The following is a 26442-nucleotide window of genomic DNA, read 5'->3' as shown; positions in this document are numbered from 1 at the left end:
TTTTTTTTCCTTCGGCTTCTATTAAGAAAATTGAAATCCGGCTTTTTTTTTTTTTTTTTTATTGTCCATTAGCAAAATCACCTCAGAAGGGGTTTGTGCCATGTCTTTGGATTTTCTTTATGTGTCTGCCTCACATCTGTGGCTCTTTAATTCAGATACCCAGCATAATGATGCCAATATCCATAATAAATATTTGAGGCTAGAAGTGGATTTTCACAGGGACATATTTCTGACTCATGTTATTTCAGTATGTACATTCCAAGGGATTGATTGTTGTAATCCAAGTATCATTAACTAAAAATGTGAAGAGCTTATTGCTAAAAATCCTTAGAGAGTTTGTAAACATCCTGTGCTGCCACTTTAGAGCTTTGAACATAAACTCCTAAATAAAAACTGCGTGTGCAATTCATGTTTTGTGTGTGTGTTTGGAAATTTATCCTGAAACACAAATAGGAGCAAAACTAATTAGCAGGGTTAATTAAACACTTCTGTAGGAGCACTGTTCTCTCTACAGTCCATGCCAGAAAGTTGCTGGAATATTTTTAATTTTACAAAGATAGAGACAGACACCAACAGACAGCTAGGAAGGAGTAGTTTCACACACAAGGTTGCATCAAATTTAACACACCCTTTGTTAATCATCTCAGATCACCGGGCATGCTGAAACGGGACACTGAACAACATCCTTTGCTAAACAGTTCCAGGTAGAGCCGTAAGAATTATCTCCCGGGTCCAAGGAGGAATAAGTGCCACCCGTGGAATCCAGCTCCTGCATTTGCCATTGAACTCCATTCCCAAAGCCTCTCCTCTGATTGGTGTTTTGGCGTCATGTTGAGTGTTCCCATCCCCCAGCAGCTGCTGCCCTTGAGAGCCAGCATAACTTAAAGAGGCAAAGATCATTGAGCTCCAAACACTGAGGAAATTTTGGCATCTTCCCTATCACAGGAGGCCAGCCAAGTTGTACTCCTACCCAACCTGAGAGAAACCTTTCAAAGACGTAAATGTTTTATAGCTGAGCCCCAGCTTAAGAAGTCTCCCCCATGCTCTGCCCTCTTCTGTCCCAGGACTGGTCAGAGGCCATTTGCAAGGGAGAGACCAGAAGAGAAAGCTTTGACTCTCACTTTCTCCCCTAAATCTCCCAGACTCTCAGGGGTCATTTTCTGTATTGGAGGTATGGGGGAAGTGGGCTGGGTTCCTGTCAGAAGGCACCAAAACCCAAAGGCAGGGCAGGCGTGGAGGACAGAGCCTGGCATTTGAAGCAAAGAGTTGGAGCCAGAGAAGGAACAAAAGGAAAGTCATGTTGGTCCCTGCTTTGAATGTAAAGAATTATTTGATAGTGTTTATTCTTCCTTATTTTGCTCATTCCAGTATATTTGAAGCTAAAACTCTTTGTTTGTTTAATTTTATTATATTATGTTATGTTAGTCACCATACATTACATCTTTAGTTTTTGATGTAGTGATCCATGATTCATTGTTTGCATATAACACCCAGTGCTCCATGCAATACGTGCCCTCCTTAATACTCATCACTGGGCTAACCCATCCCCTCACCCCCCTCCCCTCTAAAACCATCAGTTTGTTTCTCAGAGTCCATAATCTCTCATGGTTCATCTCCCTCTCCGATTCCCCGCCCCCTTCATTTTTCCCTTCCTACTATCTTCTTTTTTTTTTTTTTTTAACATATAATGTATTATTTGTTTCAGGGGTACAGGTCTGTGATTCATCAGTCTTAACACAATTCACAGCGCTCACCATAGTACATACCCTCCCCAATGTCCATCACCCAGCCACCCCAGCCCTCCCACCCCCCACCACTCCAGCAACCCTCAGTTTGTTTCCTGAGATTAAGAGTCTCTTATGGTTTGTCTCTCTCTCTGGTTTCATCTTGTTTCATTTTTCCCTCCCTTCCCCTATGGTCCTCTGTCTTGTTTCTCAAATTCCTCATATCAGTGAGATCATACGACATTTGTCTTTCTCTGATGGACTTATTTCGCTTAGCATAATACCCTCTAGTTCTATCCACGTCGTTGCAAATGGCAAGATTTCGGGTTTTTTGATGGCTGCATAATATTCCATTGTATATATATACCACATCTTCTTTATCCATTACTCTGTTGATGGACATCTTGGCTCTTTCCATAGTTTGGCTGTTGTGGACATTGCTGCTATAAACATTGGGGTGCACATACCCCGAAGCTAAAACTCTTTGTGTTGGGTATTGGGCCTCTGTCCAGCAGGACCTCTCCTGGCTTAACTGAACATTCCTCAACATAGACATGTTTCCTGTGGCTTTAGAAAGGCATACATTATTTTCTTTTACACTTTGGAATTGGGGTAAAGTCCTTAGATTCAGAGATGCACTGACTTTTGACTCATGGCCTTAAAAAGAATAGTAATTGGTCTTTTTCACATGTGTGTATATCCTAGATGGTGCCAAAGGTCCCAAATCACTAAGGGCATCCAGTTCACTGGTGGTACAAGGAGGAAAAATTAAGCGCAAGTTTGTGGATCTGGGGTAAGCATTTCATGATGTAAAAAACAAACCCTCTGTAAAAAAAAAAAAAAAAAAGCTAAGAGAGAAAATGTCAGTTTCCCTTTCTGACTGTGTGCTGTCATTATAGGGCACCTTTGCGAAGGAATTCCAACAAGGGAAAGAAATGGAAAGAAAAGGAAAAAGAAGCCAATAGGTTTTCTCCAGGTAGCAGGTACGGGTGGGTGATCTCAACTTTCTGGCCCCCCTCCTCCCATGGTTAACCAAAATCAGTGGTCAGGATCTATGAGCTGAAGTGATCCACCTAGAGGTGAGATGGAAGAGAAATTGCACAATCAGTTTATATTTGTCCTACCCCAGTTGTAGTCTACACTGGCGTCGGGTATATCCATTGGCTTAATTGCAGAATTATGGTCACATGAATGGTTTCAATAAATGTTTATCTAAATACAGCATAAATATATCTATGTGATACGTCAGTTATGCATATTTCAGGGTCTTTACCTGGCTACCCACAACACTAATGTCCTCTTTTTTGTCAAGTCTGAAAGGGTAATTTTACATTGAAGTACCTTGTTGGTTTTCAGCGCTATTCTGTCCACATGTGAGAAGGACCTTCATCTCTTGCTGGACTCAGCTATTCAATTGATTTTCTTCAGGCCCTACCAACTATTCTTATCAATAAAGACTTCCCTATCAAAAAGTGAGCTTCGTACTGCATGTTGTCAAGTCTTCCCAATTTTATTCTGAGATTACATAATTTTAAGTTTAAATTTGTATCGAGAAGCAATAAGGCATGGAGCTTGACTGCCTGGGTTTGGATCAGAGCTCTCCTAGTTATTACCTTTAAAATCTTGGACAAATTCTTTAACCTGTTTGCCTCCATTTTCTTGTGTGAAATAAGGGTAAATAACGGGATCTACCTAATAACTTTAGAGTAAGGATTAAGTACGTTTTCATACAAAGCATGTCAAATGGTACCTGGCACGTAGGAGGTATTTAAAAATAATAATAATTAAGATAACAGTTTGCTATCATTATTACTTGCAAGTTACAGTTTTACAGAGCAGTTTTACAGGTATCACTTTAGTCGATCCTTATAATAAGGTTGGGAGGCCAGAGAATAATACCATACTTTATTAAGAACCTCACCTTTGTAGAATTTAATTGATTTGCCCACAATTATGCAGCAGGCAGTTAACTCAACGGGGCTTGTGCCTCCGTCCAGATGCCTTTGCAACACAACACCTCCCCTCCACTTGTTTATGCATTGAATGATGCGGAAATCTCTTCACGAAATTTGGGAATCACCCCAACGGCAGTAGACTAAGGAAGAAACAGAATGCTAACAATAAAAGATCATCAAATCATTTGGGGACCACTGATCCATTTTATAGGTCGTCCTCTATGTTTCTTTTTCTTCTTTTCCTTTTTTCTGGCAATACCACTTGGTGAGAAATTGTACCTTCTTCCTGGGATTATAGGAGAGTGGGGTCAGGGATGAGAAGAGGGAATTCCCAAATTAATTGTGTTAGTCTGTTGTGGTGGTTTGATCCTGTACGGTGGAGAAAGGGTAAAAAGCTCTGTTTATATCGAGGACACTGGTCTTGGGAAAAATAAGTCCATGACCCAACTCAAAAGCAATTTAACTTTATGTGGTTTTGGAGTGAGAAATATAAAACAGTCTGCTGTGTGCTTTAAAATTAAGAATAGGAAACGATCAAGTATACTCAGGATAAGATACAATAAAAAGTGCAAGTGTTTCAGGGAGAGAGAGATGCCCAGATGCACATCGGGAGAGAAGCTGGGACACTTCCGTAGTAAACAGTGCCCTCCTTTTGGCCCCTGGACTTCTGAGGCAGTCACTTCCTCTCACCTTGAGGCTCCACCTGGAAAGGGATGGAAGGAAGCATCCAGCAGTGGGGAGAAGGTTTGACAGGAATTTCATCATAGTAGCCAGAGGCTCTCACCTCCCTGTACAAACAGGTGAAAAGCAAGCAAATCTTGATTCTCTTGGCGGGCACGCACCTTACTCTAGGCCAGCCCCAGGGAGTCAAGGGTGGGCTGTCACTGCAGCGAATGCCAACTTTGGAACCAGCAGCCAGCCAGCTCAGTATTTTTAAAATACTAACCCTGAAGTCTTTCTGCTTCACTGGTCACAAGTATTTACACATGTACCAATGCTACAAAATAGTTTTCAATTGGAATCATAATTTTATAATTATCTGTAGTCATAGTAGAATTTTGACAGGCCTGACAGGAATTCATGTAATTGAAATAATAGAAGAACAAGGGAAGAAGAGGGAGGACTTCTTCTGTTTCACAGAATAATTTTTTGAGCTATCACAGTAGTTGGTTAATGCTAATCAAATCTAATGACAGCCTCTCTGCTCCTGTATAGATTGATAATGGGCTCAGAACCTTTTAAAACATAGGTCAGAAAACAGAGTTACTGCCCAGTAGGGGCTTCACGCAACTGCGTTGGTTTCACAGGGCCCCCGAAGGTGGGTGGGTGGTAAGCACCGTCAGCTTCAGGGTCCCACTGCAGTTGCGGGGGACTGGGAATAAACTCATCACCTCTGTGAAGCTTTCTCAGAAAAGAGAGGGAATGATTCATGAATTGAGTTAGTGATCTTATCTCTTAGGCTTTTCATTATTAGGCTGTAAAAATCAGATGAGGTCATTCAATCAGTTCTAGCCTGAGGCTGCAGGACTTTAAAGAGGCAAGACCGGAGGTTTGCTAAATTTGGTCTTGGTTTTAGTTTTTTCCTTCCTCAAGAGTTAAGAGTTTACTTTATTGTATTCCTTGGGGAGACCTAATGACTCACATGCACGACCAACATGAAACAAATAGATGAGGTTCAATAATTATAATAATAAATAAACCCTACAAAAAATATGGCGCGGTTCTAGCCTTTTCACATATGTGCTCAGCGAACATTCTGGTTTAAACAGGCAGCGTAGCAAACAACAGAAGCAGGAAAGTGAGTGAGTTGTCAGAGCTTGTTGACAAAGAGTAAAAAGACTGTCCTCATTTTAGAGCGAGTTGCCACTGATGTAAGTAGAGTACCTGCTTTGGAGCTCTGTGGGAGAAGCTCCTGGTTGAGTGGCAGAATGGAAGAGCGTGTAAGCAGTTATGTGCATCTCAGAACAAGGCTAGACGGTGGCGTGTGGGAGAACGACAGGAAGAGAGATGGCACACCTTTGTGGAGGTGAATTTGCATTCCCCTTACAAGTGTCAACTGTGGAAAAAACACTGTGCTGGAATCCAAGTATTCATCCTGACTTTGCCATAGGTAAGGCTCTGAATTTCCTAGACCTTGATTTCCCACCAAAAAATAATCAGATGGGTTAAAACTACATGGTCTCCAACTCCCCAACCATCTCTGTCTGTACTATCCAATATGGTAGCCTCTAGTCAGATGTGGCCATTGAGCACTAGAAGGAAGTGGCTAGTCTATATTGAGATGTGTTGTAGGAGAAAATGCATGCAGGATTTCAAAGACTTAGTATGAAAAAAAAAGAATGTGAAATACCTTATTAAAAATTTTATAATACTGATTACTTGTTGAAATAATAATATTTTGAATATTTGGGGTTAAATAAAATACAAATTAATTTTACCTCTTTTTTTATGTGGTTACCAGAAAATTGTAATTTATATATGTAGTTCATATTATATTTCTATTGGACAGTGTTGATCCATATGATTCTATGAAAAACATCCTCTTTTGAGTTCTAACTCATTCCGTTGATCTATAAATTGGCATTTTTCCTCTTTATTTTTTTTACTTTTTTATTGAAGTATAATTAATATACAGTATTATATTAGTTTCAGGGATACAATATAATGATTCAACAATTTCTATGTATTACTCAGTGCTCATCACGATACATGTGCTCTTGTTTGTCTATTCTTTTTTAAATCTATAGCTACTCTTCTGTGTTCCCAATATAATTTCTTTATACACAGAGGTACAAAAGATGTAACAGTATAATTTATTTTAAAGGCAAATTCGATGATGAAGAATAAGATAAAGCAAAAAGTAACATTGCTACTTAAAATATAACATCTTCAACAATACTGTCATATGTGCCTGAAGAGAAGAGCACCTCACCACTGCCTAAACTTGACCCACAGAGGCACCCCAAAAAGGAGCCAAAATTTCTTTAAAAAAAAATTATTTAAAAAACAGGAAACAAAATGCAGTTGTAAATGGCCAGAGGAGAATGGCGAAATAATTTCAACCTGGCAAGTTTCAAAGCGAGCGTTTAAGGCATGAACAATGATAATGAAAACTCAGTAAAGCCCCTATGGAGTGCTTAACTTTGACAGTAACACTTCTGCAGGTTCTCCCCTTCACTTGATAGTTTTAATGCCCAAAGATGGCTTTCCTTAAAAAGAGGATTATTTGGGTTATAAATTAAAAGTAAGTGATTCAAGTCTCCAGTTTTAAAACCTACCTTTTTTCGAGTTTCAGTTCATCTTACAAATCTTGTCATTTTGTTTATACATCTAGTAAAATTTTATAAAAAATTTATAGAGACCCTTGAATAATATTAGCTTGGCCTCAGTAAAGCGGTCTTGTTCCCCCTGTAATTGTCTATCCTGTTTTTAGAAAATTGCACTTATAAATTTAATCGGTTCTGTTTTCTTTTTAAGTACGTCCCCGTGCTTGAAAGCTGACAAACTTTGACATTCCTAACACATCAACACTCTTCCACTTGAAAAAAACTCTTGAAAATCTAGTCGATTAAAATGGTAACATAGTGGCTGTAAACATCCAGTGCTCTTATCACTTTGATTATTTTTCATCTTAACCAGTTAAATATATTAAGATAGAATCAATAGACAGACTTCTCTCTCAGATTTCTAATAATACAAATTTTCTTAAATCCTAAGCAATATATTTATTATTCCTAAACCTAACATTTTTGTTTTGAAATATCAAATTTTTATTTACATAATCATCTTGCTGTTTCATTTTAAACCTTCCCAGGATGGGGAGGACTCATTAAGGGAACAATTTCTCCATCTCATATGAATGCAGAGGGGGCACAAAAGACCTTTTCCCTTCTACCCTCTGGGGTTTTCCAGCTGGAATCCTATAAATTAGATTGACAGAAGACAGGTTAACAAGGGAAAAGCATACAAATTGATTTAATGTAAGTTTTGTGTGATGCAGGAACCTTTATCAGGAACTGAAGACCAAAGAAGTGGTTAAGCGTGAGCATTTTAAGACTGGGTTTGTTGAAGAGTGCAAAGTCTTGGAAAAAATGTGAGAGGACAAAAGGGTATGAACTAAGGGTAGTAAATAGTGGGAAACTTCGCAAGGCCTCTTCGTTCCCCAAAGCATTGTTCCTTCAGATCCCTCTTGGTATCCCTCCATCTACAGATAAGGATGTTCCTTTCCTCCAGGTATGGGGAGGGCACCTCTCCCGTAAGATCTTATGATCTGCTTTGGGGGCAATGGGGAGGTCAGAGAACCCTTCACGTACCTGCCATTTCTCAAATTCCTTCACCTTAAAATATTTGCTGTGCTAAATTGTCAGGTTCTGTGGTAGCATGTCCAGAACCCTGTAAGAAATTAAGGTTCAACACTACAGTGACCATCTCAGGTGGGTTGTTGGTTATTAATCGGAGCTTTGGACCATAACTCAGGGTCGAAGCAGGATGTGTCAGTGGTGGTTGGCCTGACCTGCGGTTGGACACCTGCTTGTCCTACTGTTATCTTTGAGGGTCTCCAAGTGCCCTTCCAAAGGGGCTGGCTTTACAACCTCAGTCTCCTTAGTGGATGTTAGAACCTTACAGAATTACCTCATCTGATTTGAATAAATGGAAGTCTGCAACCCTTCCTCTGATTGCAGCTAACTTTCTTTAATTAACCTCCTTAACTACCTGCTTGAATTCTATATTCTGCTTATACTTTTTCTGTTCTGGCAGTTCCTGAACTCCTAATTATATCTTGATGACATTCAGTTCACACACCTTGTATTTAAAGTTAAGACAAATCAAAAAAAAAAAAATTGCTATGGAATGTTTACCTGAGCAACTTAATTTCGGGGTGCTGACCCCAGAATGAACTGATTTCAAGATGTATGTATTGGGTTAACTGCTCTGTAAGAGTTGTTAATTATAAACCATTTAAATGCCAGGAAAAAGTGATTTCCCCCCCCCCCTGCCCCCCCCCCCCCCCCCAGTGACAATTTAATATGACAGAGACTTAATTTGAAGCCATTCTTTTTCCCAGTTCCTAACAGTAAAACAATCAGGGTTACATCAGTGACCTGTAATTCCATTTTTACCAAAAATGATAGTGAGACATTACTGTACAAGTTAAAAAAGAAGATGAATTACAGAACACATACCTATTTTGATCCTCTGGAAGTTATTTTCAGATCCATGAAACACTCATTTCTACCAATCTTGATTTTTCAGGGGGACTATTAAGGATCTCTATGAAGCTTATGCACCCCAGACCATAACATGCTCTCAGAGTCAAAACTGTCTATGGAGGGAGGGAGAGAGGGAAGGGAGGAGAGAGGAAACGGAGGAAGGTAGTAAGGAGAGAAGGAAGAATTTTATGTTATTCTTAACAGATTTCTCCACCAAATGGGACAGGCTATGAGTGGTCAGTAATGGCATGACTGCTTCCAAGCTTTCTCTGCTCCTTTTGTAGGCCCAAGAGTTCAAATTGTCCAAAAGGAAATTGGTATTTATTTTAGAAAGCATGTCTGTTAAGCTGATAGATCTGTTAATTATGAAGTAATGGCGAGTTTGCTTTTTTTGATGAATATACTCTAGGTCCAAACCAATGGAAACATACTGACCATTCAGGATAGTAGGAGACACATGTTACCTCAGTTCATGGGGTTTTAGAGTCAAGGCTACCCAAAGATACAGCCTCAGCAGGGGCCCTGCCAGACCTCTTGGAGACCCGGAAAATTCTCTTCAAAGGATTCCAGGACCTGGTGGTTTGCAGTTGTGAGGACACTGGTTATTTCCTTAGAAGTGGGCTTTCTTTGCTTTCTATCTGACAGTTCCTCCAGTTCTTCCATCATCTTGTATAGAAAGCTGGAGAAGAAAGCCTCTGAATGTCCCCCGAAGCTGAGCTTCCGTGATGTCACTCATCACACTCACACTCTATAGGGCCTCGGGACCTGTCTTCAGCGCTGGATAACACAAGTCCTCATGGAATTATTAGTCTTGAATATTTTCCTGGCAGCGAGGCTCTTATGAAAGAGTTTAATTATATGTGGTCTTGAGATTTTGTTTGAAATGTTCCATGGTCAGAATTTGAACCCAAAGTCCTTTTCAAATAAGGCATTAGGATGACAGCAAGTAGGCAACAATATTCTTACTTCCCGGCTAATTAAAAAAAATGGGGATGGTGGTGGTTGTCCCAAAAGCATTGTTACAAAGGCAGTTCACTTGGGAGCAGGACAAGATAGTCATGCTGTCATTAATTATGGCCTGTTTATAAACTTTGAAACAATATCCATATATTTAAGCACCACTGTACCTTTTTGAATTATGAGTGGAACTCTTAAAAAAAAACTTCCTTGCTACTTTGATTAATTGATTCAGAAATGAATAACCAAAGGGGGAAATAATCCGTAGGTCCAGTTTATCTCAGATATGTCCAATTACAAGAATGTAGGCCTGCAGAAAAAAATATTTTTTTGGTTCTGCACAGTTAGAGCTTTCTGGGCATTTTTACTAGACTGTGGAACCTGAGCTTAAAAGTCAAGCCTTAGAAGCTAAATTATGACTGGATAGATAGAACTGCAGAGATTTACCTCCCATGAGGTGTGTGGTTTCATTTTCAAGGAGTGGGATGGGGGGAGGGGATGAGACCCAGCTTCATGGAGACATTCCCAGGCTTGTTAAGCTGGAGACGCTGGTCTTATCTCCCCCTAAGACATATATTACTTTCTGAAGGGTAAGAACCCAGGATCCTTCCCCAGTTGAATTTGTTTACATGAAGGCGATAAGATTTTTCTCCCTCTCCCAGAAGGGAGGTGGGGACAGCACTACTGTCCCTGTCTTTAATCTAATCATCCAGATTGGTATTTTTTAGATTCCTCACCTGTAGACCAAGAATAGGATGACAACTGGCTTTCATTCTGTCACTCTGGAAAGACGAAAGTAGGGCATGGGGACCCAGTGCAATAATTTTCCGTAAGTAGTCACCCATTCTCCAGAAACCTCATATTTGCATTCAGGAAAATAGAAATAAATGTAGATACTAAAAACTTGCAAGAGTCAGCTCAGACATGTGTTAACATGCAGATTCCAGGCGAACTCCTCCCTTCCTCTCTCCCAGATTCTAATTCGATAAGTCCAGGTGCCCAAGAATCTGTATATGAGCAGCTGCCCCGGGTGACTCTTACCGGACTTGTTTGGGAAACACCGCGCGGGTCCACGACCCAGGAATAGAAAGTGCTTCTTACAGAAGACCAGTCTGCCTCTGCTAGTGTGGTCTCTTAAGTCCAGTTATTGTTCCCCCTCTACCCCATGTTTTAATGGAAGTAAGTAGACTTCGGGATACAGAATTTTTTTAGTTTAGACTTTAGGATGAGATTGAAGGTTGACACATCTCTCGTTGGGCTTTCTCTGTTATCCTTACAGTCCCCTTTATTGTTTTTTTTTAAAAAAAGAATTCACCATCGTAATCATCAGATATCCTGGAATCTTTAAATGACCAGTCATTATACTCACCCAACCTGTGATCTCAGTATTCTGCCAAAACTTCACTGGCATCTCCGTTTTCTTTTGTCACTATTTTTATAATCCCTTTACATTTGTAGATTGCTTTGCAGTTAACAAGATGCTTTTACATTTATTGTCCCATTGGAGTCTCACAGTAACTTTGGAAAGAACAGAAACGGTTAGGAGTTACACTGTTTATGTAAATTTGAAATATATTTTGAAATATTTGAGGTATATAATATTTAAGAATATTTGGAGTGCGACATGAGAAGACTGAAGTCCAGTATGCGTGTGGGTCATGAGTTGTCTAGCTGTGGTGTGGAGGCACTTTTAATTGAAAGGCAATCTCTTTGTTGTCATGACATCAACAGCCAACAAATAAGAGGCATTGTGTCAAATCTCCTTTGGACATATTGAGGGTTGACCTCTTCCCAGATGCACAGAAACCACTGCCCATTCCTGCCTCAGCTCTTGAAAATTCTTTTTCTCTAACCAAAAGACAAATATAAATACGCAAGTACACGCACTGATAAAAACATCTGTTTTCAAACTGTGTTTCTCAAATGCCTTTGAATCCTTTAACTGTTAAACAATAACCATAGGCCTTTATACTTTCACAGTTTCCCAAGCACTTTCACGCATACTATCTCATTTAATTCTTAACAACCACATATGAGCTACATAAAATATCCACCTTTTACAGAGGAGAAATAGAGGCTGAGAGAAGGCTCAAGGCCCATGTATTCAAGAGGTGGCAGATCCGGGACCTCCAAGTAGAGTGTTAAGACCTGCAGTCCGGTCTCCTCCGAGGGGGTGTGAGGGTGATCGGCTGCAACATCTGTCACTCTGTTGATCACCTGGGTCGATTCAGCTGATGTGGCTGGCTAACACTCCGATTATGATGAAAAACCAATAAGGTGTGTGTTCTACCTAAAGTGTCATAAGCCCTGAAATTTCCAAATTATTTAAATACATAATTTTCTAAAGTCCCAGACTCGTGGAAGCATGAGTTCAGAGAAGGCCAGCAAAGAATGCTGGCTAAGAGCTAATGTCACGGGCAGTGAGGCGCTGCTAGGTCACCCAAATAAGGGGACTGGTGTGGTGTGGTGGTTAACCCTAATAGCAGTTCCAGGAAGACGGTGCCCCTCTGACTTTAATTCATCCACATCCACTTAATAGACACATTTCATAAGAATTCACTATGGCAATAGCGATATGAAAATGTTGACCATTGTTCTAGAATCCATTGCGATGCAAAGAAGATAGCTACTAAGATTAATGTCCTAGTCAAAAATGCAAAATTTTTCCTCTATCGTGTAGAACCATTTGTCAAACTGTTACTTTGAACTTTATTCAGAGTCCCTTCAGAATTCAGTTCAACAAGTGTCACACCTGCCCTTCCTTTGTCTGACATGTGCATTTTTTCCATAAAACAGGATCTTCAGAGGCAGGCTGGAACACTGGAAACCCAAGCCGTCTCCCGTGCCTCACGCCTCCACCCGCTCGCCGTGCATGCCTTTCTCGTGGTTTAATGAGAGCCGAAAAGGATCCTATTCCTTCAGGGACCTGCCTTCACCTACAAGTCCCCTTCAGCCTTCTCCTGAAACTCTAATTTCAGATAAAAAGGGGTCCAAGGTAGAAAACACATGGATTTAAAAAGCAAACAAGAAAGCCCCAAATCCTTCCTCCTCTCCAGTCTTTTTTGGAAAGGATTCTCAACTTGTGTGTTTACTCTGGACCTGAGAAACCAATGTGATAACACTGCAATAAGCCACGCATGGTATTTCTTGTGTGGGGAAAAGGAAAGCCTCATTTAACCGTCACCTTCTTTAATGCTATTCCATTCTAGATTGTACGTTAATCTTTGATTTGCCTGTCTTTTCACATATTGCTATTTAATCTCAGTTTGACAGTTAAGCCATGCTGGGAAAGATGCATTTGAATCATGGAACAGTATGATAGATCTGTTTACCAAATATTCCACTTTAAATTACATTACAAGACTATTTTTATTGTGCTCTTCGAGATTTACTGGAAAACAAATAAATTTGGGACTGAATATGTGTTCAATATATCTAAGTGAAACTCTTTAAAACAAACCAATGCTGACATAGCACCCTTACTTATTTCTTCTTTTAAATCAAACTTCCATGTTGAAAAACTTAATAATCTCATCACCAAAGTTCTCTAACTTCAGCAGAATTAGAAAATATAATTGCATGGGTGTTGTTTGTTTTTAGATGCATGATGGTTATTTCCAGCATGACGCTGCAAACCTTACCTAACGTTTTAGTGAAACATACGGTGGCTAACGTTCACATGTTGTTTGGTCTCCTTTTATCTGTGTTCGCTTTTCTTTCTCAAACAGAAACGTGTGATTAATGTGACTTGAATTTAACTCTTTCCTTGAGGTCAGCGGCTCACAGGGTCTTGACAGGGCTTGGGGTTGTGTGTCTGTTGACCATATCAAATAGTAACGTGTTGTGTTAAATGCTCTCCTGCTTACATGTTCTCCTAGCCTCGCTCCGCGTGCTCGGATTTAGTCTCCATGTCTGAAGTTTTAGCAAACCCTGGGGTTTGTTTGGAACTGAATTCTGCAGCCTCTGGCGTGGTAGTTATTTTTGACAACCGACTGAACCCAGTGGCAAGGGAGCCTCATGGAAAAGTAACGGGCCAGTTCCTAAGGAAGTGGAATATGGAACAAGATGGTGTTGGCCAAGGGCTTAGAGTTCCTCAGAAGCCAGTCATTCTAGAATTACTAGCAAAAGAAGCTTTGGCAGCAGTAGACCACTTGGATCTTGAAACATTTTCAGTATTGGATCTGAGAAATCTAAATGTAGTTTGAATAATTCTACCATTATCTTGCACTGGAGAGACTCCAGATTTGGTTTAAAATATTTTCACAAATGCAGCCATGTGGTCATTCTGAGTTTACTTGACTTTAATAGCCACTGAACATTTTGATGAAGTTCTGGGGAAGTTTTTTGGTTTTTTTTTTTTCTTTTTACACCCCACCTCCCAACTCCACCGGCCCCAGGCGATTAATTGGAGAGTGTATCTGTTCTGCAGCCTCTTTGGTGCCCTGCGGGCTGCGTAAGAGTTGTATTTTAGCATGTAACTACTAGTGTATTGTCAGACTGTGACCTCCCCCAGAACTCATCATCTTGAAGGTTATATCCAGAGGAGGATCTGCCATTTCTCACAGTATTTATCACGGCCAACAGCAAGTGCTCCTTTCCAGGGGGTGCTCAAGCTACCTTTCTAATATGGATGGCCATCTGTTCCTAATAACTCAGGCTCTCCACACCATCTTGTATTTTTACTTGCACTGTTACTCATCACGAGTAGGGTCAAAGAAGATAGGCTTATTAATATTACTCCTCTGAGCAGTTGCAGAGGATAATGAAGCCTGTATCCTTGAAGAGGGATTGAAGAATGATTTCTCCAAAACACCTATCCTTCCATCTGATGGAGAAAGCGCCCAGAATTCCCTATCAGTTACAAAAGGCCCAGCACTTTCCACCACCGCCGCTTGAAGGTCATCACCAAACTAAATCTGAATTTCTCCGAAGATGACTTTAAAGAGAACCTTTTTAGGACTTGCAAATACACCTACCTCTGGTTCCCTCACTGTGCTCATTTAACACTGAGCTTCATTTATTTTTACAGAATTTTACCTTCAACGATGACTTCAGTCCCAGTAGTACCAGTTCAGCAGACCTTAGTGGCCTGGGAGCAGAACCCAAAACACCGGGGCTCTCTCAGTCCTTAGCACTGTCGTCAGATGAGGTACGCTCGTGGCGCTCACACAGACCCGCTTTCTCAGGTCAAGCACTGTACCCGTCACCTATCCCCAGGAAAACGTTCTTAAGTAGATTTTGCATGTAAATCATCGGGACCATGGTTTCTTGTTTGATGTGAAATCTTGATTTCTCTCTCTTTTCTCTCTCTATCTCAACATGAAGGCAAAGTATTGTTTCTGAGCCCCTTGAAAGCTCTCCAGGGACCTCCCCCGCCTTACTCTGACTTCATTGAGAGGACTCTGAGCAGGGGGCTGGGGGTAGGAGGCTGGGCACCAAAGAGCAAGAATAGGGAGCAGCTCAGAAACCACAGGGGAGTTTACCGACCTTCCATCCCCTCTCTCCCTCGCCTCCCCCACCATCACCCTTACCCCCGCCCCGCCACCCTTACCCCCCCCACCCCTACCCCAAGTCGAGCGTGGCCCCTGATTGAGAACCACTGCAGTGGAGAGGGGAGAAAAACTGGGTGAGGATCACTTATTTAGAAGCCAGGGTCAAATTAGCATTGCCAAGAATTCCCCGAAGATCAGTGTGTTTTCAGAGAAACAGGAAATTGCATGAGTGATGGACTTAGTGCCCCAAGAGATACAGAGAGGACAGAAATGCCACTATTTAGGGCAGGGGGCCGGAGAAGGAGAAACACTGTACATAAAGATACTGTTGCTCCACATATTTGCTCTAAGTTATTTCTTCCCAACATGATTTTTGTTTTATAAAACTTTTTGTCTCTTAAATTTTTCTGCCCATACTCTTCAGGCCCGGTGTGATTGTAATTTTACATCTTTGTACTATGTATGTCGTGTCTCCTATTTCTATGACACTTCTCTTTTTCATTCCTTCGTTGCTCCCTCACTCAGAGCCTGGATATGATAGATGACGAGGTGAGCTGTCAGTGGGCTGGGTGCGGTGGTTTCGGGGGTACTGGGGAACCTCCCCTTCTGTCTCTGCGAAATGATTTAAAACTCACACAGGACAAGAATACTTGTGTCTGTGGTGGAGGGTTTCCTGGTGTGAAATCATTTTGCTCTCTGCCCTTGTCTGTCCCAAAGTCGAAGAGATGTTTCTGAGGCAAGATGATCACCAGGTTCTACCTGCAGAGTCCCTCGATTGATCCCCCATCACCACTACCTTGACACGGTCCATTCTGTTCCACCTTCTCTGCCTTCATCTCGGCTTACCCCATCCTGCCCCACCCCGTCAGCGCTCCCCGAGGTGACTCCTGTCTGTCCTCTCAGGCCTGTCATCGCCTCCATCGCCTCTCAGCTTAGAGGTTCTAGGAACCGAGCTGCCCTCTGCGCTGGTCAAAGTGGTGTTCTGCACTGGGCAGAGCCTGAGATTCGGGATAAACCACAAACTGTGGAGCTCTCCCGGTCACTCGCTGCGTGCTCCGGACAGACACGTAGACTGGCTGAGCCTCACTTTACTCATTTATTAAAAGTCATTATGGACATTACCTGCCCCGCCTTCCTCACGGGTCTGCTTGGCCGCGCAAATGAAACCCTGGCTGCAAGATTTCCCCTCACAATGCTTGAGGACTTAAGGCTTTCCTCTTTGAAGGGAAAGATCCCTCAATATTTCTAAATGTATTTTTATATACCTCTAATGTCTTATCAGAGGCTACACGCAGAGCGATGCCTTGCATATAGAGATCAATCAAATACTTGTTTTCTGCATCTCATACTCTTTCCACAGTGTTCTAATGTAAAGGCTTGCAACATCAGAGTGTATTTTTCAGTAGGAAACACCCTACATTAATAATGCTGCTTTATCTGGGGGAGTTTTTAAATTTCCAAATACCTAACAAAAATGTAGGGGATAACTACGTGTGTGTGTTACACACACGGCTAGAACCATTAGCTTATTCATTTTATGGTTTAAAGATAAATGTGGCTCTAGTAGGCAAGAAATTCCTTTTGATAGCATAATAAGCCGTGCTGAGCCCTAGCATTTTGGTCCTTTAACAACACTGCGTAACATTCCTACCTCAGATCCTTGATGATGGACAGTCTCCCAAACACAGTCAGTGTCCGAATCGGGCCGTTCATGAATGGAGCGTGCAGCAGGTTTCTCACTGGCTAATGAGCCTAAATCTGGAGCAGTATGTATCTGAATTCAGTGCCCAAAACATCACTGGCGAGCAACTCCTGCAGTTGGATGGAAATAAACTTAAGGTAAAGAATTATATCTCTGTGTGAGGTTCCCAGGTGTAAGTTGTGTTGCTCATGGCACCTAAAATGTTTTCCTTAGACAAGAGCGTTCTGCATATCTGAGAGGAAATTCTCACCAACGGTCCGCAGAAAGGTCGTTGCATCATTTCTGAGTAGTAAACGAAGTTTCGGAAAGTTGTCAGGGATTCTGAATCAAACAGGAGGCTGCTGAGTAGGAGAGCTAGGGACTCCATTGCTTCCACCGAGCAACACGTGGTCCATATATGAAGTCTGCTGACTTCCTGTGTCGTAGGAGTTGTAATAATGGCCAAGGTGGACTTTTTGATCACATGAGAGTGAAACTAGATCCATGAATCTTTCCTTCTTTATTCATTTCCTCTCCACCCCCGCTCCTCCCTGCACACCTCCCCAAAACTGAGACGATGTTCTCTTCAGAACTTTCTTCCCCAAGTATGTGCAGGCCGTGTCGTGTGTCCCCCCGCTCCATCCCACTCTCATTTCACCTGTCCAGTCCATCCCTTTTAGAGACTGGGGGGGGGGGGGGGGGGGGGGGGCGGGAATCCATCCCTGTGGTAAAAAGGGCAAAAAGAGCTTACATTTGGCTCCCCACCCCCAACTTCAGTCCCCTGCTGGGCTGAAGGGCAGATGAGTATCCTTGACAGTCTTGAAAAGGTTAGAGATCAATCAATAGTCTGTCAGTTATGAAGGCCCCATTGACAAGGCTGTCCCTGTTGGGGAGATGGATGCATTCCGCTGTTGATTCTGAAGGTCATGAAACATTTAAAGTACGCAACCAACTCCCCTTATTCTGAATTCCATGCTCACTAAGCAACCTCCTCATTAACAGGATTCCTTTATAGGTTTGCCTACAGGTTAGGGAATGGCTAGTCATGCTGACATGAGCATTCTGGCCCCAAAGACATTTTTGGTCCTCATTGTAAATGACTGCATTGGCAAAAAGGAAGCCACTTCAGTTCTCTTTGCCCTTCTTGGAGCCCTCTATGGCAGCAGGTGCCCACTCCTAGCTTTTAAAAATATTGATGAGTTTAGCAGTACTTTTGCCTGTAAATGTCTATGGCCCAAAGGTTGGAGAAGCAGAATTGTGCCCCCCCGTTTTTTTTAATTCCTTCACCCATTAATTGCCAATTTGGAAAGCATGTATTTAATGGGATTTAGGGTGTACTGTGTAGGCACTTCAGAGGGCAAATAAAGCTGCGCCCCTGAGTATGGAGATTTTTGGCAAACGTAAGCAGCTCTTTCTCGGTTTTTACCTCTTTGATTATGTTTAAATCAGTTCTTGAGTCTGAACACATTGTGATAGCAACCTCTTCCTAAGGAGAGAGGTCACTGGGTTTCAGGTTCAGTTTGTCTATGTATTTCCTTCCTAGGCTCTGGGAATGACGTCATCCCAGGACCGAGCAGTGGTCAAAAAAAAGCTCAAGGAAATGAAGGTATCTCTAGAGAAGGCTCGGAAGGCTCAAGAGAAGATGGAAAAACAGAGAGAAAAGCTGAGGAGGAAGGAACAAGAGCAGATGCAGAGGAAGTCTAAAAAGACAGAAAAGATGACTGCTGCATCGGAGGGCGCTGGTGAACAGTAACACACACCCCCTCGCACACAGCTCTCCCCCCTTCCCGCCCTGCTCTCCTCCCCGCGGACGAAGGAACTGATGGCAGGGGTAACGTGCTCTAGGCCGACTGGGGAACTGCTTGTGGCAAAACTGCATTTTCTGCAATAATAGAATGCACTTTTAATTTTCACCTCCTGAAATAATCCCAAGCCACCTTTGTTTATTACCAAACCAAGGATCTCGTTTGTGAAAGATGCAGAATAGCTGTGTTTCTCTCTTCTCGTACTTACCAACCCCTTGTGGGGGAACCAGGGTCACCCTGCCCGAGAAAAGCATGCCTTGCCCTGGTGGTGGTAGTGGGGCGCCACGGCTTTTCAGTCCGGGAACCCGGAAGCTGGGCAATGGCCCGTATCTGCATGGCCGAGAGCGCCGCTCTGCCGTGAGATCGGGGCTCCAGAGTACTCCGGTGCGGGAGAGCCTCTCCCCTCGCGCTTGTGTCTGGACAGTGAGACAGCCCCACTGTAGGAACACGGGTGCTCCGCCACATCATTATGTACGGCGGCAAAAGGCAAGCGAACTCTTCTGCTCGCTGGGCATCTGAAAGAGAGAAAGGAATTTGTTATTTGTTAACCCCAGAAGGAAGCAGAAGCCTGCAGAATGTGGATGTGGGTATTACCTTGGGGTTCTGAGGGTAACATTTATCCTCCAGATTGAGCCGAACACAGGAAAAAAATCAGACGTTAATGCAGCCCGGGATATTGGGATCCGTTGTTTACTCTGCTCCCGCTGCGTGTTCAGTAGTTCACCGACACACAGAACGTAGTTCCTTTCTTCCCCAACAAATTGAACAGGAAATTGATTTTTAAGGAAACCAACATTTTCAGGTTTCCTCTCCTGGGGAAAATTCTGGCTAGTCTTCAGCCTGACTGTGACACAATCAGGAACTTGTCACATATTTTCTACTTAAGATTTCCCAAGTGGGCTCAGTTAGTGTTTTAACAAATGTACTTTTAAGAAAAATAGGAATACTGGTTAGAGAAAATTTAGATTTGAGTAACACGCAACCAGAGAAGCAATTTTATTGAGCACACGGAATGTTCCCGTAAAGGAGAGCTGACAGTTGGATTTTAGAGATGTTTTGAATGGTTTTTCTGAGCCATTCTCTTTCATTCTTCAGAGATTTCCATGTTACACTTAAAGTTTGTTTAAGAGAGTCCACAGGATATAGTCTACTAGCAGAGACAGCTAAGCTTATTTGAAAGCCAGTATATGAAGGATTTCAGTATTTCATCAAACTAATTCAAGCATGGGAGACTAGGGCAGAAGGAGGAGAAAATAAACCCATCTTGAGAAACTTCAAATGCTCGGTTGTTGTTTGTTGTTGTTGTTTTGTTTTTTATGCTCGTGTCTCTGGTTGTGTTTGATGTATTGGCTATAAAAATGAGGTCATCCACTTTCCAAGGGACGAGTTTCAAAATAAGAGTTGAGGCCAGATGAATCTTCAACTAGTGTTTTACTTCCTTTTACTACATGGTAGGGGGGTCTCGGTCCATATTGTACACTGGAAAGGTTTATACACAGAGCTGGGGGAAGGCTTTTGAAGGTTACAGTTAACAGATAATGGAAAGGGGCTCCTGCCCATCTAGCACCATCTTGTATTTTGGACATTGTGACTTATTTTTAATTTATTTTATTTATTTTATTTTTTTGCTTGCCTGAATATCTGAAATCTGGAATTGGCTGAACTAGAAACTTATAATCCTGTCTTTCCCTAAAGCCTGTTTCCTTTTTAGTGACAGAGTATTGTCTGTTATACTTTGATCCTTTTGTCCCTAGTACAGATCATTCATTCATTCAGTGCTCAGAAACATTGACATAAAGTAACATTGTGTTTTACAGTTATCAGAGTCACTATGTATGTTTTTCTGACTATCTTCATTTGGTGTATGATAATGAGATTGCCATACTGGATACTCTATTAATACTTGAGATGTGTGGTGCTTCACTATTTATTAATATGATGAGAAACAAGGAACTACTATTCATGAACTACAAAATTCAGTAGATCTTTCCTAATACCAAAAGACTAAATTAGTCAAAATCTGGTAATACTATTGCTTGCTATTGTAAACTTTTTGCCCTTTTTGCTTATCTTTGGGGGAAAAAAAAGTGATCTGGATCACACTGGAAGTTTTGCTCTGTATTCATTTTAAGAGTGGAAATAGAGGATGACTATCTAAAGTTATGTTTACACTTTGGTAATATTTGAAAATGGACGTATATACTGGAAATGTCTGTAAGTCTCAGTCTCTGCACATAATTTATGATCTCTATTATATTGCATTTCCTTAAATGTCTTAGAAGTATTGTTCTTGAACTTTATTTGTACACTTCCAGTGAGTAGACCAATGACCAGCTGAAAATGTTATAAATCAAATTCTTATTCCTCAAATCACTTAGTTTGTATTATAACTATTTTTATTTTTAAGTTAAGTTACAGTGATTTTAGGTCTTACTGAGTTATTTTAATATTACTACTTAAAACTGCTGAAATCGTAAAAGGCACTTGATTTGACTGTCCAGCCAGGGATAAAATGTAAACTGATTGATCAAAGAGTATGAAAACAAAGTGCAGGACCTCAGAACTTATGAACATTTTGTTTCCGTATTATTTCTTTTCTTGACTCTAGTGCATGATGCCTAATCGAGGTTCCACTGTCTTCAACAACTCCTACTTCAATGCTAATGGTTTTCGGTGTCCATACAGTTTAACGTAGACTTGTTGTTTCATGAACCTTAAAGACTTTGCAGTTTTTTATTTATCAGAAAATGAACAGAAAGGGAATATCTGGTTACTTTGAACTATATTCCCTAAATGACAGCTCAGTATGACTCTAATAATAGCCAAATCGTTTTGGGGTATAGGTAATGCTTTGGGGGTTAGGGAATGTGTGGTGAGGCCAGGCTGTAGACGGGGAGCATTGTATGAGCTAAATGTCTGGGACAGAGTTTTCCATTAAAGGACTTCAGTTTTTAGAACAGATTACTTGATTTAAGACCATCTCCCTTAAAGTAACTCACAGTTTATGCAATAGTTTTCTCATTCTTTTTTTTTTTTTTTTTTTTTTTTTGCCTAATTCCGAAGTGTACTTCAGAGTGATACATTAGGGCAGAAACCTAATTTTGCCCATTTGAACACATTGATGAAGTCCACCATTAACTTCATGACAATAAAGCTATCATTCTATGTTATCCTCCTTTAGCTGGGGTTGACGTGGATTTCCGGCCCTCAACATCACTGAAGTATTCTTACCCCCCAGTGGTTTGTGACTGCAGTATTGTAGTGCTCATTCCAGACTTAGCTTGGAAGGGGCATGAAATGGGACCACCTGTTCTGGGCTTCTCTGTTGTTGTTGCAAACAAAGTGGCAAGAGGACAAGGGAGGAACCAAATTAACCCTTGCTGCCGCCTTTCATCCTGTGTCATCCCTGGCCCAAAATTGTAAGCTGTCCCAGGCCCGAGCTACAAAAACAGTCACAGGTTGTTGGATCCAGCACCTTAATTAACCTTTATGGTTTTTGCTGAAGACAAAGAATTCTCATCTAGGTTCTTTGTGTAATAGGATTAACATGTGCTTTAAAATTATATTTTTAAGAGGTAAATAAAAAATTGCTTATGGATATTCTAACTCATTGAATAAGTGTTCAAGATGATACAGGCCGAGCTTCCAGAGAAGAAACCCAGTGTTTGAAGATTCTAAAGGGAGATGTCCCAACAATTCTGAAAGAAATGTTTATACTTTGGAGATGTTGTAGCTCCTCATTACATTGACATATTTAAGAATTACCAAATTCCATTTGAGCAGCTAAATGTTCTGTCCCAGTAGGGCCCTGGTGAGAGGCATTTCACTCTGGTGGACAGCGGTCACTACAGTTCATGTCACCTACTTAATGCTAAGTCCTCAGTGCTTTCTGAAGGAAAGGTAAAATGGAAAAGAAAAGCCCAGGGTTTTTGAAAAATATCTTTTCAAATTTACCTTTAATCAAGGATCTACCCGTCTACTATTCTGAAGCTAAACATTGAAGGATGAGGTCCAGAAATAAAATGTACATATTTTCCACTAGAGTTGTTTTCCTTCTAAAAATGGGGGTGGGGAGTCAATGCTCAAAAGAAAGCTGCGGTGTAAGAAATATGAATGTGTGTCAGTGACTCATTCCTGAAAAACAGCCTGGGTATGTAGGCAGATTTTTGTTTTTATATTTGTCTTAGGTAGTTAAAGTCTCAGGAAATTTAGTCTTGGTCCAAAACACTGGGGGAAGAAATCATACTAGACAGGACACCAGTAGATTTTGAGTAACTTTGAACCACTACTGCACCACCGGCAGTGTAGAATTGATCCCACCAGGAAGTCAGAGGGCAAAGAAGCTCACAGAATCCACTTTGCCCTGGAGAATAAAAGCCTCAAGTTCTACCTTAGGGTAAACAGAGGGTCTTTCAGTGCTTTGTGGATGTGTCGAGTGAATGGTTGTGACTTCCAAGCTTACATACGTGCGTGGTGTGGATCAAACACAGCATGTGACCTGCTTCCAGATCTACAGCGTGGGGAAGGACAGAAACGGGATGATTTCCAATCCTTGGCCCTACCCCAACCCCAAAACTGCCAGAGATTCAAGAATGAATAGGAGGTTAATGCATAAGAGAACCAGAGGCAACTTCTCAATAATGTGCATGCCACGTGTGTAGATGTACAGAACTCCCTGTGTGTGAATATATTCCTACCTTACACACACACGCACACACACCCCGCAATCACATTGCATAAAAATATATATATATTGTATATGGAACTTGGTAATGTCAGTTAGGACCCTAAGCAGTAATCATAACCTCATTGCCACTTTTTGTGTGTGTATACACTGAATGGCTCATAAGATTTTGAGAGATTTTTTTAATGTAAGTATTTCTACTAAATGCACTTATCCTTCTACATGTTTATATATTTTGGTAAAATTGATTTATTAGATACTTGGTATTTTAGTAAGATAAAGTTTCCTCAAATGTTTGGTTAATGCTTTGATGTCAAGATTGCACATTGCTGAGTCGAACCTCAGAAATTTATGCAGCTTTGGGCATTTTCAACTGCGGACCGCAGTTTCCTCGGCTAAAAATTGCACCGCGTGTTCTTGTGCATTCGCTCATGCTCCGCAGTGACATACTTGGTGGCTGTGATGCTTAAGTCACTAACTACTGGCTCTCTGATGGCACTGTTGTCATCACATGATCATTTATTAGCTTCTTTTGTGGAGTGACGGCATGGTTAGGTCATTGCCAAATACAATGCAAGTGGATGTGAGCGTGAGTATGTTGTTGGAAGGTGTACCTGTCTCTTTCTTTCAGCGGTTTTATTCACACACCCAGGTTTTCTTTGAAGGATTTAATCTTTCATCCATGAAAGAACAATTGGCCACAAATAGTTAAATTACCTTGGAAAGTGGGAATTAATAGGCACTCCAGCTAGATAACACCTCCCAACAACATCAGATGTAGTTAGTGTTTTGTAAAACTCCTTAAATATTTATATATATATATATATATATATATATATACATATATATACATATATGTTTTCCTTAATATTATTTATGGTCACCACTACTGCTTTTGTATTTTTTAATGGTGTTGCAATTAAACCACGAGTATGCCTGCTACTCGTCAGTAACAAAACCAGTCCGCTGAAAAAAGAAACGAGAGAGAATGAATTCTGTTCCATTGTAAGAAGTTGATTTATTTTAACCTTTCTTTATGTATCGCTGCAGGAAAAGAGTTGTTTGAAAAACCATTTTAAGTCCAATAAGTATGGATAGCATGTTATCTGAAACTTTTAATTTGTACATTTTGGTGTCTGATCATTTGCATGGAAGAGACAATAGTACCATGTCTGACTCGTTCTCTTGTGCTTGGTTAATATGTACTTCTCTAGATTGTTCCGTTTCAAGCAACATTTCTTACTCTTTGGTTTTCAGAGGCATTCAAAGCAAACTATCACAATGGTCCTCTGTTTTCTGACCAATCTAAAAATACCTGTGATTAAATTTAATTTGTCAGTGTAAATAAATTTCTTGCCAATGAGTATTATTGTTGTTAGACAACGAATGCAATAAAAAGAGAAATACGGACATCTGTCAGAGTAGGCTGTTTTTTTTCCCCCCCTCTTCCATTTTCACCTTCAACTAAAACAAGCCTTGACTGGGCAAACCTGTATTAACTGTCAAAATACATCTATCTATCAAGAGCAAAGTGCACGTTTTCCATGGAAATGAAAGGAAAAATAAGTTTTAGCCCCGGAACAGTGTAAATTGGCAGCTAGCGTTACATATGAAAGCCCGATTATGGAACTGGGCATGAAGTGGGAGATGCTCCGCCAGAAGCTCCCTCCCCCGCCTGTGGTTCCCGCAGCGCGTTTCCGATACCTGTCAGGCCAGCAAGGGTCTGTGACAAAATGCATTCAACAGCTGGCCTCACACAGCACGGGGCAAGCCCAGGGCAGGCCGGCCCCCAGGACGGGGTTCTTCGGGGTTCTTTGCAACAATTTTATTTCTACAACCTTAAATGTTCGGAAGACTTGAATATAGCAAATGAGGAATATTAATTTCTCCCCCCGCCCCGTCCTCTCTCTCTCTCACCCACACACAAACACACACACGAACCATAATTGATCTGTGACTAAACCTTCAGCAAAAAATAAATGAAATAAGCTGGTTTTTCTCTCCTCGGAGTGTGTTACAAAACCCTCACTGAGGGGAAGCATGTGTCCCTTTCGACTGATCGCGAGCATATGCCATGTCAAATTGGATAGCTTGCTTGCTTTTTCTGGTGGGTGGGTTGGGGGCAGAATTTGCTTATTCTGTCAAGAACAAGAGAGAACGGAATATAGTTATTTCATTGATGATATCAAGCAACTCTTTTTAAAGGAAATATGGGGGCTTTTTCGACATAAGCCCAATAGTCATCGGTAGTTTCGAAACAGTATTTCAGAAAATCCAGCTTCAAGGGCTGTGAACAGCATCACCGAGTAACTGAGCACTCATAGGGCACATGATATGCTCATTGAAGTTGTGACTAAAATAACTCTAATCTGATATGAGGAAAGTGTTTTTCGATCCAAACAAAATGTTCCCCTTTATTACTTTCAGTTAGTAGCCTTAAAATGTTGACAGTTCTCAGTTTATCAGCAAACCGTTTTTCCCAGCATGCCAGACCGTCATCATGGCAAGCGCCTTGGAAGAACTTTGTTTCTAACGTGACTGCCTCTAGCATCCCAAAGACATCATCCGGCCTGGAAGCCATACTTTCAAAAGAGACAAAGACAGGTAACCTTTTCACACCAGCTTTTATAAGAAAATGACAAAAGTCATCTTTTCTTCCTAATCACGTCCATCAGAAGATATGCCAAGACTGTTGATTTTTTTAATTTTTTTGTTTGCCTTTCTACTGTTTTCTTCTAATCCTCCCCTGCAAGTTACAACAGAAAAAAAAAAAAAAAAAGGCGGGGGAGGGCACCTGGGTGGCTCAGTCAGTTAAGCACCCGTGACTCTTGATCTCAGCTCAGGTCTCAGTCTCAGGGACATGAGTTCAAGCCCCATGTTGGGCTCCACCCTGGGCATGGAGCCTGCTTAAAAATAACAACAAAAAAAACAGCC

The 26442-nt window shown here is 41.2% G+C and overlaps 1 protein-coding gene across 12 annotated transcripts in view; it reads left to right on the top strand.

Annotated features, from left to right (window-relative positions):
* The window catches only part of PPP1R9A (protein phosphatase 1 regulatory subunit 9A), a 297335-nt gene extending 272417 nt beyond the window's left edge, over window positions 1-24918 (top strand). For 6 of the 12 annotated variants that reach the window (XM_032402107.1, XM_032402108.1, XM_032402110.1 and 3 more), the window contains 7 exons: window positions 2430-2517; window positions 2624-2707; window positions 12643-12841; window positions 14876-14995; window positions 15864-15887; window positions 16995-17177; window positions 18563-24918. In XM_032402107.1, coding sequence (XP_032257998.1) covers window positions 2430-2517; window positions 2624-2707; window positions 12643-12841; window positions 14876-14995; window positions 15864-15887; window positions 16995-17177; window positions 18563-18772 — 908 coding nt within the window. In that variant the 3' untranslated portion in view covers window positions 18773-24918. The remainder of the gene's footprint in view (window positions 1-2429; window positions 2518-2623; window positions 2708-12642; window positions 12842-14875; window positions 14996-15863; window positions 15888-16994; window positions 17178-18562) is intronic. The other 6 variants (XM_032402118.1, XM_032402109.1, XM_032402113.1 and 3 more) reach the window with 3 other exon arrangements.
* The last annotated feature ends 1524 nt before the right edge of the window (window positions 24919-26442 follow it).

The sequence above is a fragment of the Phoca vitulina genome, unplaced genomic scaffold (assembly GCF_004348235.1).
Source record: "Phoca vitulina isolate PV1807 unplaced genomic scaffold, GSC_HSeal_1.0 scaffold4, whole genome shotgun sequence".
NCBI classification, from domain to species: Eukaryota; Metazoa; Chordata; class Mammalia; order Carnivora; family Phocidae; genus Phoca; species Phoca vitulina.
This window is presented reverse-complemented; position numbering and strand designations above follow the sequence as displayed.